The sequence below is a fragment of the Mandrillus leucophaeus genome, unplaced genomic scaffold (assembly GCF_000951045.1).
Source record: "Mandrillus leucophaeus isolate KB7577 unplaced genomic scaffold, Mleu.le_1.0 Scaffold702, whole genome shotgun sequence".
Taxonomy (NCBI): domain Eukaryota; kingdom Metazoa; phylum Chordata; class Mammalia; order Primates; family Cercopithecidae; genus Mandrillus; species Mandrillus leucophaeus.
Window position 1 is genome coordinate 229,615 of NW_012107609.1, and position 12,014 is coordinate 241,628.

The 12,014-nt window shown below is 57.7% G+C and overlaps 1 protein-coding gene across 1 annotated transcript in view; it reads left to right on the forward strand.

Moving 5' to 3' along the window:
* Window positions 1–12,014, forward strand: part of SLC6A3 (solute carrier family 6 (neurotransmitter transporter), member 3) — a 48,783-nt gene that overhangs the window by 24,015 nt on the left and 12,754 nt on the right. Inside the window, exons 7-11 of the mRNA XM_011964729.1 lie at window positions 2,274–2,377; window positions 3,653–3,777; window positions 7,119–7,231; window positions 8,675–8,803; window positions 9,426–9,525. Coding sequence (XP_011820119.1) covers window positions 2,274–2,377; window positions 3,653–3,777; window positions 7,119–7,231; window positions 8,675–8,803; window positions 9,426–9,525 — 571 coding nt within the window. The remainder of the gene's footprint in view (window positions 1–2,273; window positions 2,378–3,652; window positions 3,778–7,118; window positions 7,232–8,674; window positions 8,804–9,425; window positions 9,526–12,014) is intronic.

Consider the following 12,014-nt stretch of genomic DNA (forward strand, 5'->3'; position numbering starts at 1 on the left):
ATGGATGGATGATGGATGGGTGGATGGATGGATGATAGGTAGGTAGGTAGATAGGATGGATATACAACAGGATGGATGGCGATAGATATGTACACACGCATGTACTTCATATATTCATAGATGATATATGGTTGATAGATTATAGAGATGACAGATAGATGATAGACTGGTAATGGATTGATAGATGACAGTGATAGATGACAGATAGATGGATGAGTGATTGATAGATACTAGATGATGGGTTGATGTATAGTGAAGAGAAATCAGGAAAGAAATGGAAGGAAAAGACAATTCCAGGTCCTGGAGTGTAAGTGCATTAGGTGAGGCCCAGGGAGGCAGCCGTGGGCACTGGCTCTGGGGTGGCACTGGGCAGAGGCCTGAGCTGCACACACAGCTCAGGGTGAGGAGGCGGCAGATGCTCCCCTGTGACACCTGATCCAGCCTGCAGTCACTTGGCCAGGCAGGTGACTGATGACTAGCATGGGAGCCATATTAGGGTATGAACCTCTCCACCCACTGCCCACCCAGCCACTCTTGGCTTGGCTCCTCCCCTCATGCTGAGACACTGGCCATCTGCACAGCCCTGACTGCAGGGTATGGCCATCTGCCCCCAAACCCACTGTCCCAGGACCTGGGGTGGCCTTGAGGCTATGACATGCTGCCCGATGGACAGAGGGCCCCGCCCCCTCTGCAGCACCCAGTTCCCTCGTTCAGTCAAGCTCAGGCAAGCTTGACCTGGGACCTGGGATGCCCTGAGACCCACCTGACCTCCCCAGCAGGAGCATCTGGTGCCTCTGTCTCAGCATCCTGGCCCACAGGCCTGTACCATGGGCTTCATGGACTTGCAGGAACAGCCCTGGCTGACTAGTCCCTCAAATGCCTCCAAGGGGGTTTGGCTGCTCCTTCTCCCCCATCCGAGGCCCAGGCAGGGGCAAGGTGGGCATGTGAGTCACTGAATGGTCTCCACAGTGCCCTCACCTTAGCAGGTTGTGGCTGACTTTTTAAAATACACAGTGGTCCAATCATGGACCCACTCACCTTTCCTTTCACATCCAGAGTCGTGGGTGCCATCCACCAAGTTGGGCAGGCACAGCACCAGCGTCTAAGCTGCAGGTGGGCTCCTGGCCATGCCCAGGTGCTACTGTGCACCTATACTGCTCGTGTTTTGGGAAAAATACAAAGCAGGTATTGCTGGTGTGCGTCCAATCAGGACACCATCATCATGTAGCGTGGATATGGATGTGAATGAGTCCAAGCCTTTCTGAGGGTTATCAGGAAGCCGCCATCATGCAGCGTGTCGCTGATCCATGATGTTCTGAGGGTTATCAGGGCACCACCATCATGCAGCGTGTGGATGAGTTTATGCTGTTCTGGGGGTTTCGGAGCACTGCCATCATGCAGCAGGGCACACATGGGACAGGGGGACACACTCAGGGGGTTGTGAAGCCGGACCCTGATCAAGGGAGGATGGAGACCCCGCTAGGGCTGGTGTGAGTGTGGATGAGTCCATGCTGTTCTGAGGGCTATCAGGACGCCGCCAGCATGTCGTGTGTGGATAAGTTCATGACTTTCCGAGAGCTATCAGGGTGCCGCCATGATGCAGCATGTGGATGGGTCCGTGCTGGTCTGAGGGTTTTAGGACACTGCGGTTGTCCTGTGTGGATGGGTCCGTGCTGCTGGTCTGAGGGTTTTTAGGACACTGCGGTTGTCCTGTGTGGATGGGTCCGTGCTGTTCTGAGGGTTTTTAGGACACTGCGGTTGTCCTGCGTGGATGGGTCCGTGCTGTTCTGAGGGTTTTCATGGCTCCACAATCATGTCCTGTGTGGATGGGTCCGTGCTGTTCTGAGGGTTTTTAGGACACTGCGGTTGTCCTGTGTGGATGGGTCCGTGCTGTTCTGAGGGTTTTTAGGACACTGCGGTTGTCCTGCGTGGATGGGTCCGTGCTGTTCTGAGGGTTTTCATGGCTCCACAATCATGTCCTGTGTGGATGGGTCCGTGCTGCTCTGAGGGCTGTGGAGCAGGGCATCTCTGGTTCTGTGGAATCGCTGCCCTGACACTCCATGGGGAATCCCAGATCAGTGAACACGGACAGCGCCCTGCTTCTCAGGGAGGGTTCACTTCCTGAGGCTGCGTCTTCCACCAGTCGCGCTGCTGCCATTTGCCTCTTGAGGATGGTGTTGAGTTTAGAGGCCTCAGCGTGGGGCTGGGATGGGGAGGGTGCTCGGGTCCTGCGTTCTCCTGGGACAGCCTCTCACTGCCCTCTGGCTCTGCAGGTTTGGATCGACGCGGCCACCCAGGTGTGCTTCTCCCTGGGCGTGGGGTTTGGGGTCCTGATCGCCTTCTCCAGCTACAACAAGTTCACCAACAACTGCTACAGGTGAGCCCCTAGCAGGGCTAGGCAGGGGCCTCGTCGATACTGGGGAGGGGTCGCTGACCTCCAGAAATAGTGCGTTCCTGGATGAGGACAGGGCGGATCAACGGAACCCGCAAGCGTGGGAGCTGCGTGGCCTTTCAGACAGAAGCGACAGGGAGGGAGCCCCCAACACGATTTTGATTTCAGCTTTAAAGAAGGCACTGAAGCACGTGGGTGTGTCGCCTCCTGGGAGGGACCTGCCAAGGTTTGACCTGCGGCCAGATTCCCCACTGAGGACCCCGAGCAGCAAGGCCAGCCCCTCCTGGCACAAGGACACACCCTCCTCCCTCGCACCAGCCCCAGCGGGGTCTCTGTCCCCCCTCGCTCAGGGTCCAGCTTCACAACTCCCTGAGTGTGTCCCCCCATCCCATGTGCACCCTGTGTTACCAGCAGGCACCTGAAGCCCCGTGCTGGACCCCAAATCCTCCTAAAAACAGAAACAGAATTTTATCTGGGACCTGCTTTCTTTGACCTTTAGGGACTTGTGCTTACTTTCTTCCACATCATGAGGATAGAAACGCAGTAAAAATACAAGGACAGTGTGTGCAGCAGAATGGCCAGAGAGACCACAGACAGGCTCCACCGAGAGTGGGCGCTGGAGGGCAGGTCCCGAGGCAGCCCCTGCCTGCAGCGCACCTGCGTCCACCTGGGTCCAGGTGCTCTGCAGATGAAGTGTGTGGGGTCCTTCCACCCCGGCGACAGGCCGCACAGGAACCCAGGAGGAGGACGCTGGTGCTCTGTCCGACCCCAGGACCCTCCCTGTTCCTCCCTTGCTTGCCTCCAGCCCTCTGGTTTCTCAGCCCTCAGAGTGGGGCCCCCAGGCCCGCAGCACCAGCACCCTTGGGAGTTTACGGGAAACGCAGGCCCTGAGACCCCATGAGACCCCCCCAGTCAGGATCTGCATCTTAGCAAGGTCCCCGGGAAGTGTGTGCTCCTGGAGGTTCTGGAAGCTCTGCCCTGGGTGAGGCGCCCACAGCAAGACTCGCGGGGCACGGGGGCAGTCGTCTGTTCTGCCCGCCCTGAGCCTTGATGGCTGAGCCTTGAGCAGCTCAGCCAGGGGGCCAAGGTGGTCCAAGGACAGCTCTGCCAGGCTGCTAAGGCCGTGCTCACTGGGAAAAGCGGCCCCTCCAAAGACCTCCCGCCCCCTTCCCCAGACACAGTAAATTAAGAATAATGACTGGAAAATTGCAGCTGCTGCAGCTCAGCTGGTTCCTGAGACGGCTTGTCTTGTTCTTCCAGGGACGCGATAGTCACCACCTCCATCAACTCCCTGACGAGCTTCTCCTCCGGCTTCGTCGTCTTCTCCTTCCTGGGGTACATGGCGCAGAAGCACAGCGTGCCCATCGGGGACGTGGCCAAGGACGGTGAGCCCCTCCTGCCACGCCTGGGCCTGCTCCGCGTAGCCCCCGGTGCCGAGCTCTGAGCAAAGCCTTTTTCCTTGTGAAAGAGGAAGGAGACGAACGGGCCCTGAGCGACGTCAGTGAGAGTTGCTGCCTCACTCTTGAAGGAGGCACAACCCAGTATGGCCCTGCCCCTCGCGGGCCCTCCACCCTGGGCTGCGGAGCCTCAAGCCCAAATGCAACTGAGCAGCACGGTTGGTGTCTTGGTCCCTCGGCTGCTCCCTGCAGATGCCACATGGGGCTGAGCCACCAGGGTCTGGCGTGGATGTTGTCACTGAGGCCCTCTAGACGTTTGCTTGCCACGTGGTGTGGGAACGTGCAGCTCAGGGAAGGGGAGAAATGAGCCGCTTCAGCAACACCTGGAGGCAGGCTGGGGTGGCGTGAACGTCAGCTTGGCCACAGAGCAGCCAGGAGATCCCTGAGGCCTCCAGCACAGGGTGGCCCTGCCTGCTGCCCAGGCCGATGTATGACGCTGAGTGTCCCTGCATGCCTGGAGTTGTCTCCGAGAGGGTGGGGAGGGGTCCAGGTCTTGGGCAGGCGCAGGTGAGTTGCAGGGAGGCCTCAGCCACAGCAGGAAGTGAGCCAGGCAGGATGAAGCCGGCAGGACGGGCACAGGTGCAGGGAATGAGGGCGGGGAGGTCTCAGCCGCAGCACAAAGTGAGCCAGGCAGGATGAAGCCGGCAGGACGGGCACAGGTGCAGGGGCTGAGGGCGGGGAGGCCTCAGCCGCAGCAGGAAGTGAGCCAGGCAGGATGAAGCCGGCAGGACGGGCACAGGCTGTCTCTTATACACATCTAGATGTGTATAAGAGACAGGGCTGAGGGCGGGGAGGCCTCAGCCGCAGCACGAAGTGAGCCAGGCAGGATGAAGCCGGCAGGACGGGCACAGGTGCAGGGGCTGAGGGCGGGTCCAGGCACTCGGGGCCACTTGCCTGGCTCTGGTGCTTGCAGTGGAAAGCTGTGGCGTTGGCAGCCCTAACTTGGGCCAACCGAGGGCTCCAGGGAGTCCCGAGGCTTCTCAGTCTCTGTCAGCCAGCAGAACCCCCGCCTGCCTCCAGGCCTGCTCTGCCACACGGTTGTGGAGGAGGCCCTTTCCCTCCAGACACGGGCCCCTGGGTTGGGTGGGCTCCCATCCTGCGTCCCCATCCTTGCTTCCCCTGGACTGTCTTCTCCGGGGGTGGGGGTGGGGGGTATGGGGAGGCTACATTTGTGAGGAATGATTGTGCTCAGAAAAGCCCATCTGGTGTGGGTGTTGTCGCTGACTGAGCTCTGCCTGGGTGTTGGGGCTCAGGGAGGGCAGGGAGCGACAAGCCCCAAGCGGGGGCAGCCTTGACCCCATCTGAGTCTCACAGAGGGGGGCACTAGGACCCTTGCACCGCAGGTGGGAACAGGCTCGGAGACCTGAAAGCCCCTCCGTGCTTGCAACAGGAAGCCTGGGTCGGGGCTAGAGCTGCAGCTCAGAGGCGGGCCTCCGAAGCCCATGTTCTTTCCTTGAGGAAAAAAAAATTCAGTCAAAGCGAGAGGAAGGGAGCATCATGCATATAAATGCAGGGCAGTGAAATTTACTCGGTGCCGCATTTATGCATTTTCTCCATTCTTTTTGCCCTTTATTATGATAAATTAGCATAGTTTGCAGAAACCTCTATTAACCCCTGAAAATAAAGTTGAATGTTCTGTGCATTGCATAACAAGCAAAGTAAATGTCATTTACAGGCGTAATTCTCAAGAAAACAGGGTGAAATGTTAACTCAGGTACAGAAACGAAGGCAAGGGTGTTGACATTACGTTCCCCGAGCTGATGAATATCTTCCCAGGCTCCTGGCTGGTACCATCCAAGCCCCGGAACGTCTCAGGCAAGCCTGCCTCCCCCACCCCACGTGGACACTGTCCCCATCCACCAGGGTCTCCAGGAGCTGTGAGAGCCCAGGTCTGACCCCGCTGCTTGGCTGACAGTAAGGCCCCTGAAAGACCTTTGGGAACGGCCCCTGGCTCTGGCCTTTGATTATTTAAAAGGCCAGGCCCAGGCCTATTCCCGCAGGCTAGGGCCAGACACGTGCCTGCTGAGGACAGGGGACTCTGTTGCAGGCAGATTGGGCTCTGGAGACAGTGCCAGCCAGTGGAGGATGCAAGGCTTCTGAAATGGTCAATGGTCAATTGCCTATGGGACTGGTTTTTACTTTGGGGTCATCGGAGACCAAATTGCATTGACTTTGGTCGCATGCCTGTCACGCTCTTATCCCCTCCACCTCCATCCAGGTCTGCCTGCTCGTAGCAGGAAGCACGCGTCAGCTCCCCAGAGAGCTGTGCAGGGACACCTCCTCTACCTTGGCCATGCCGCCCCTCACCTGGCATGCCCCTAGCTTGCAGGGATAGCAAGGTTGCAGGTTTATCTCTTATCTTCGAAGCCACCATCTGGGCCCCTGTATCCGTCAGGATGTGTTGCTCCTCTGAGCCCTCAGGGCCCCAGCTGATAGGAGCCCGTCTCGATGTGGCCTCCGGGATGCCGTGGCAGGGGCAGTGGTAAAGAAACCACACACTCCTCTACCAAGCTTCACTCACAGGGACCCGCCCATCGTGGGTTCACAGCGCATTGGCCAAGTGCAGCCATGTCTAACCTCACGGGAGGGTGGGAGGACCTCAGCTTCCTCGTGTGCCTGGAAGGCGGAGGTCAGGAACGTATCCCTAATGTTTTGCTAAATTTAGAAATTAGGCTACTGAATAGTGTGGACGTGTGTGATGTGTGTGTTCTTGTGTGTGTGTGCGCATGCCCGTGCGTGCGTCTATTTGTGTGTGTGTGTGTGCGTGCCCGTGCGTGCGTCTATTTGTGTGTGTACACGTCGATGTGTTCTTGCATGGATGAGTTTGAATGCACAAATATGTGCGTGCACGTGCCTGCGTGTGTATCACATGATATGTGCAGGAAAAACTAACTAGAAGGACGTTAGCAGGTGTCCCTGGGATGAAGGGCAGGACCAGCCTGGAAATCCCTCCTGCCCTCCCCTTGTTTCTGCCCCTCCTTCTCCCCGTGCCCCCATAACCCGCGAGGACACAGGTAATTTGGAGGAGCTCCATTGCTGGGTGGTGGGCGTGAACCAAAGCCTTCCCATCGGTTCTGGGTTTCTGTTTTCCTGAGTCCCAGGCCAGGGTCTGCTGGATGCACAGGAGGGAGGCTGTTCAGCAGGGCCACACCGCCCTAGTCTCCACAGGCCCGTGACAGGCCGTGTTGGCCTCTCGGGGCGGGGTGCGGCAGGATGGGTGGGAGAGCACAGCCTGGGCTCTGTGGCAAGCAGGGCGGGTTCTGTTTCAGGGCCGGGGCTGATTTTCATCATCTACCCGGAGGCCATCGCCACGCTCCCGCTGTCCTCGGCCTGGGCCGTGGTCTTCTTCATCATGCTGCTCACCCTGGGCATCGACAGCGCTGTGAGTAACCCGCCCTGTGCTCGGCACTTGGGTTCCTTCCACCCAAGGGGGCCCCGCCCTCCCAGGGCCAGGCAAGATCCCTGGGCTCACGGACGGCCCCCAGACCTGTGCTCAACTTGGGCGAGCCCTGCGATTATTTGGGAGACCTTTCTTGGGACTGGGGTCAGTGGTGACTGGAGTTTAACTTTTCCTTTATCCCTCTACTCTGGGGTACCCGTGTGCCCTGCCCTGAGCCACCTACAGATCCTGGACATGTGCACATACATGTACACACACATACACGAATGCATGCACACACACATACACGAACGCATGCACACACACATACACAAATGCACGCACACACATACGTGAACACACACATGAACACACACGCACACACACATGCACACACGCACATGCATGCATGCACTCACACATGCACACACACATGCGCACACGCAAGCGCACACACACATGCGCGCACACACATGCACACACACATGCGCACACACATGCACGCACGTGCAGCAGGGCCCCAGCCACCAAAGACTTGGCTCAGGACACCAGAGTGGTGGGGCCTTAGAGGTCACACAGCAGGTCCTTCATATCTCATGGCTTTCCCTGGAACCCTCGGCGACCCCACGAGGAATGAGGAGGGCAACAGCAATTCCTGGCACCCACCAACCCCAGGCCTGGCCCTGAATGCTTTGTGTATGGCCCCTGCACCTCCAGCTGCTGGGGGTGGCAGGTGGAGCCCTCGATCAGCCCTGGGCCTGCTAGACTTTCTCAGGCTCCTTCTTCCCTGTCAGCTGCAGGGGACCTAAGTACCCAGAATCCCTTTCCTTATAAACGCGGGTCATGCACCTGGCCCCCACTCATATCCTATCCAGCTCGGCCACAGCTCTTGGGTTGACCACAGGCCTCGTGTTCCTGACATGGGAGCATGAAGGGGGGGCCTGGACCGAGACCGAGCAAGGTGAAGAAGGTCACTACGTAGGAGTCAGGTGCCTGGATGGCATCTCACAGGAGGATGCCTGGAGTTGGGAGGCTCCATCGAGAAGGTGTAGCCAATGGCCGGGCCAGGTGCACCCAAAAGCTTTGCGTGGGGGGTGCGTCTTGCTCAGGAAAATCTGGCTGAGCCGAGCCTGTGCAGCAGCAGTGGACAGGGTGGTGTTGTTTTAGCCACACCGCATCTTACCCACCCAGAGACATCGAAGACGCTGCAAACCCCCTACCGTGGATAGAGTGGTCCCTCTGGGTCCTCTCTCCTGTGGTTGTGCCGCCATAGAAGCCCTCACCAACAGCTGTCCTCACTACCAGGCGTCCTGCACCCTGGACAGCCGCATGGCCCCTGTTCCGTGTCCTTCTCTGGGTGTGCGTCCCCTGGGTGACAAGTAGGGGGCCCAGGCTGTGGACAGGAGCGCTGCCAGCCTGCAGCCCGACCCTGTGCTCTGTGTGCAGATGGGCGGTATGGAGTCGGTGATCACCGGGCTCATCGACGAGTTCCAGCTGCTGCACAGACACCGTGAGCTCTTCACGCTGTTCATCGTCCTGGCGACCTTCCTTCTCTCCCTGTTCTGTGTCACCAATGTACGTACCATTTGCCGGCTTCGCCTTCTCCTGGTCATGTCTCCTTAGCATGTGGCACGGGGCGCCCTGGCTGGGACTGTCAGGCCAGACAGAACCACAGCACTTTCAGGAAGCTGCGTCCCCACCCACCCCAGAGAATGACTCACAGCAGTGCACAGGGTAACTGCATATGGGAGCTTGGTCCCAGAGTCACTTCAGCACTGGGACAGCTCCCCTAGAAGCGCCCGAGGCTGAAGCTGCCTCCCTCTAGGGTTTGGGGACGGGGGGACACTGGGGGTGTGGTGACAGAGCCCATCTACGTGGGAAGGGGTGGCAGAGCCTATCTACATGGGAGGGGGAGCCCAGGCCACGTGCTCTCCAAGGGAGGCACTGCCAAGTTCCACGTTTGGTTGCTTCTATTTCTAATTGCACACGGAGCCCTGGGAAGGGAAAGGAGAGGTCATTTTTATTTTTATTTTTTTGTGATAGACGTGGCCCTAAGTAGCTGCATGTGGATAGAATTTTAGGGACTCAAACCAGAGTTTGCACTGAGTGAAACCATTTGTGTGCACAGTGAGTCCTGGGCCAGGTTGACCTTTGGGGAAAGCCCTTCTGCAGGTTCACAGGCTCCCCTCTCTTCCAGGGTGGCATCTACGTCTTCACACTCCTGGACCATTTTGCAGCCGGCACGTCCATCCTCTTTGGAGTGCTCATCGAAGCCATCGGAGTGGCCTGGTTCTACGGTGAGTCTGGGGAGAGGGAGCCAGGCCAACGCCCTCTTGTTTGGTGGCTGTGCCGCTCCCCTTCTGACAAAGCCGCTGTGAGGACACACCTTTCAGCTGCCGGAAGCCTGGGTTGTGATCATCACAGCTCCGCACAGGGGAGAGGCTTGGCCCTTGTCCTTTCGATGGGATCAGTGAGGTGCTTAGCTTGGATGGCGGCCGGAAGACGCACACTGTGGTCAGAGGTGTTCACAGTGGCCGGGCGTCTTCCGCCTCCACGCTGGAGGCGCTGGCGAGCCCATCCCACACAATCAGATCCATGCTGGGGTTTCAGCAGGGTTGTGACATGCTGCATTTCAAAGGTGCTGTCATGGCCTTGCCTGCTGACCAGAGCCCCAGAGCAGTCGGGGCCTGATGACCAGCGGGCAGCTCGCCAACGGATGCCCCAACGGGTGCAGCTCCTGGCCCATTGGTCTGCCCCAGCTGGGTCCTGGGATGTCCACCAGGGGTTTAAACAGCAACAGAAAACCCAGCCTGGAGCCAGGGCTGCCCCTTCCCTGCATGCTGACCTGGACAAGTCACCTCGACTCCCCTCAGTTCTCTCTTCTGTAAGACGGGCCGGAGGGCCAGCTCCACTCACCTGGCCAGGTCGCTTCCGGGGAGGTGGCAAGGCTAAACCCGGGCATCTCACCATGAACGTGCAGGCTGGGTGCAGTGACCTGTGACCCAGCACTTTGGGAGGCTGAGGTGGGCAGATCACGAGTCAAGAGATCAAGACTGTCCTGGCCATCATGGTGAAACCCCATCTCTACCAAAAAAAAAAAAAAAAAAAAAAAATTATCCGGGCGTGGTGGCGCACGGCTATAATCCCAGCCACTCGGGAGGCTGCAGCTTTTCTGAAGACACAGCGATGGTGTACTTATGACAGAATATGATTCAGCTTGAACCCGGAAGGCAGAGGTTACAGTGACCCAAGACTGTGCCACTGCACTCCAGCCTGGGCGACAGAGTGAGGCTCCGTTTCAAAAAATAAAAAAAAATGTGGGGATCCGGCTGAACGTCTGTGGTGCTGCGTGAGCCCCAGTTTTGGAGGACGCCCAGCTCACCTGCAAACAAGGGGGTCATGCCTCAGAGCCATGGAATTTATAGCCAGATAAATGCCCTGGTTTTCAGACAAATCAGAGAAATAGCTCCTATTCTGAGAATGTTGTTTTCAGTGCTGGTTTTCAGTGTTGCTCTACAGAAAAGGGAAATACCAACGTCGTCGTACTTTCACAGGTGCCTGGAATCAATACTTTGTCTATTGCTTTCATTGTCATGTTCCCTGAACAAAACATAGACCTTCACAGAGGAAGGGAGAAAGTGCCTCGAATTCACCAGCGCCATGGCCTCTGGAACCACGGGAGATGGGCAGAAGCTGGCCCTGGTGAACTGAGCCTCCGAAGACTGAGATCTGTTGTTTTTCCAAAGAGAAATCCACACCCCTCTCATCTAAATGAAACAAAATCTGTGCTCTAATAAGCTGCGGAATACGCCGGGCTTCCAGCGCGCCGCGGTCCTGTAGGTCTTGGAGCTGATGACTCCTGCTCCAGCAGGGGCCCAGGAGGAAGGGTCTGGGGGCTGAGGGGCCTTGGGGACGCCCCCCTTGGCTTCTTCTGGCCTCACCTCTCTGCATCCCCACTGCCTCCCACGTCCATCTCTCATGTCCAGGGCTCGGATGCCGGGGTGGGGTGTGCAGAGGGGATTCCGCGTGGAGGCTTCTTTCTGAGGGGACGCGGGACAACTGCCAGACTTGCCCCAGATCTCAGCAGATCAGCCGCAGGCACACGAGTCACAGACCAGGCCAGATGTGGGGGGAGAGCTCACTCTTAAGGTCTTACGGTCAGTTCCTAGAAGTTAGATGATACCAGTGAAAGAAAAATAGGCCTTTCTAAAGCAGGCTGCTGGTACTTGCTTTTGGGGAGAAAAAAATGTTTATTATGTTTCTCGAAATAGCTTTTCTGAAGACACAGTAACAGTATACTTACACGACGGAATATGGTTCGGCCCTAAAACGAAAGGGAATGCTGAGGTGGCTGCAGCTTGGGTGGCCTCAGGGACACTCTCCAGGGAGTAAGCCAGTCGCAGAGGCCCCGTGCTGCGTGACTCCACTGACGGGAGGTGCCCACAGGAGTCACATTCATTCAGACAAAAAGCAGATGGTGCCGGGGCCTGGCCGGGGTTGGGGGTCGGGAGGAGTTGGCGTTTCATGGGGGCAGAATTTCGTTTTGGAAGATGGAGTTCTGAAGATGGTGGTGGTGATGGTTACACAGTACGTGAATGTATTAATACATTATGAACTCTACACATAAAAATGGCTAAAATGGGAAGTTTTATGTTATATGTATTTTACCACAATCTTTTTAAGTGAACAAGGAGTACCGGTGGCAGAGGGAGGCAGGGAGAGCCGTGGGATGAGGAGGGGGACCTGAGGGGCTGTTGCTGGGGTGCGGGGAGCTCCTGCCGGGGTG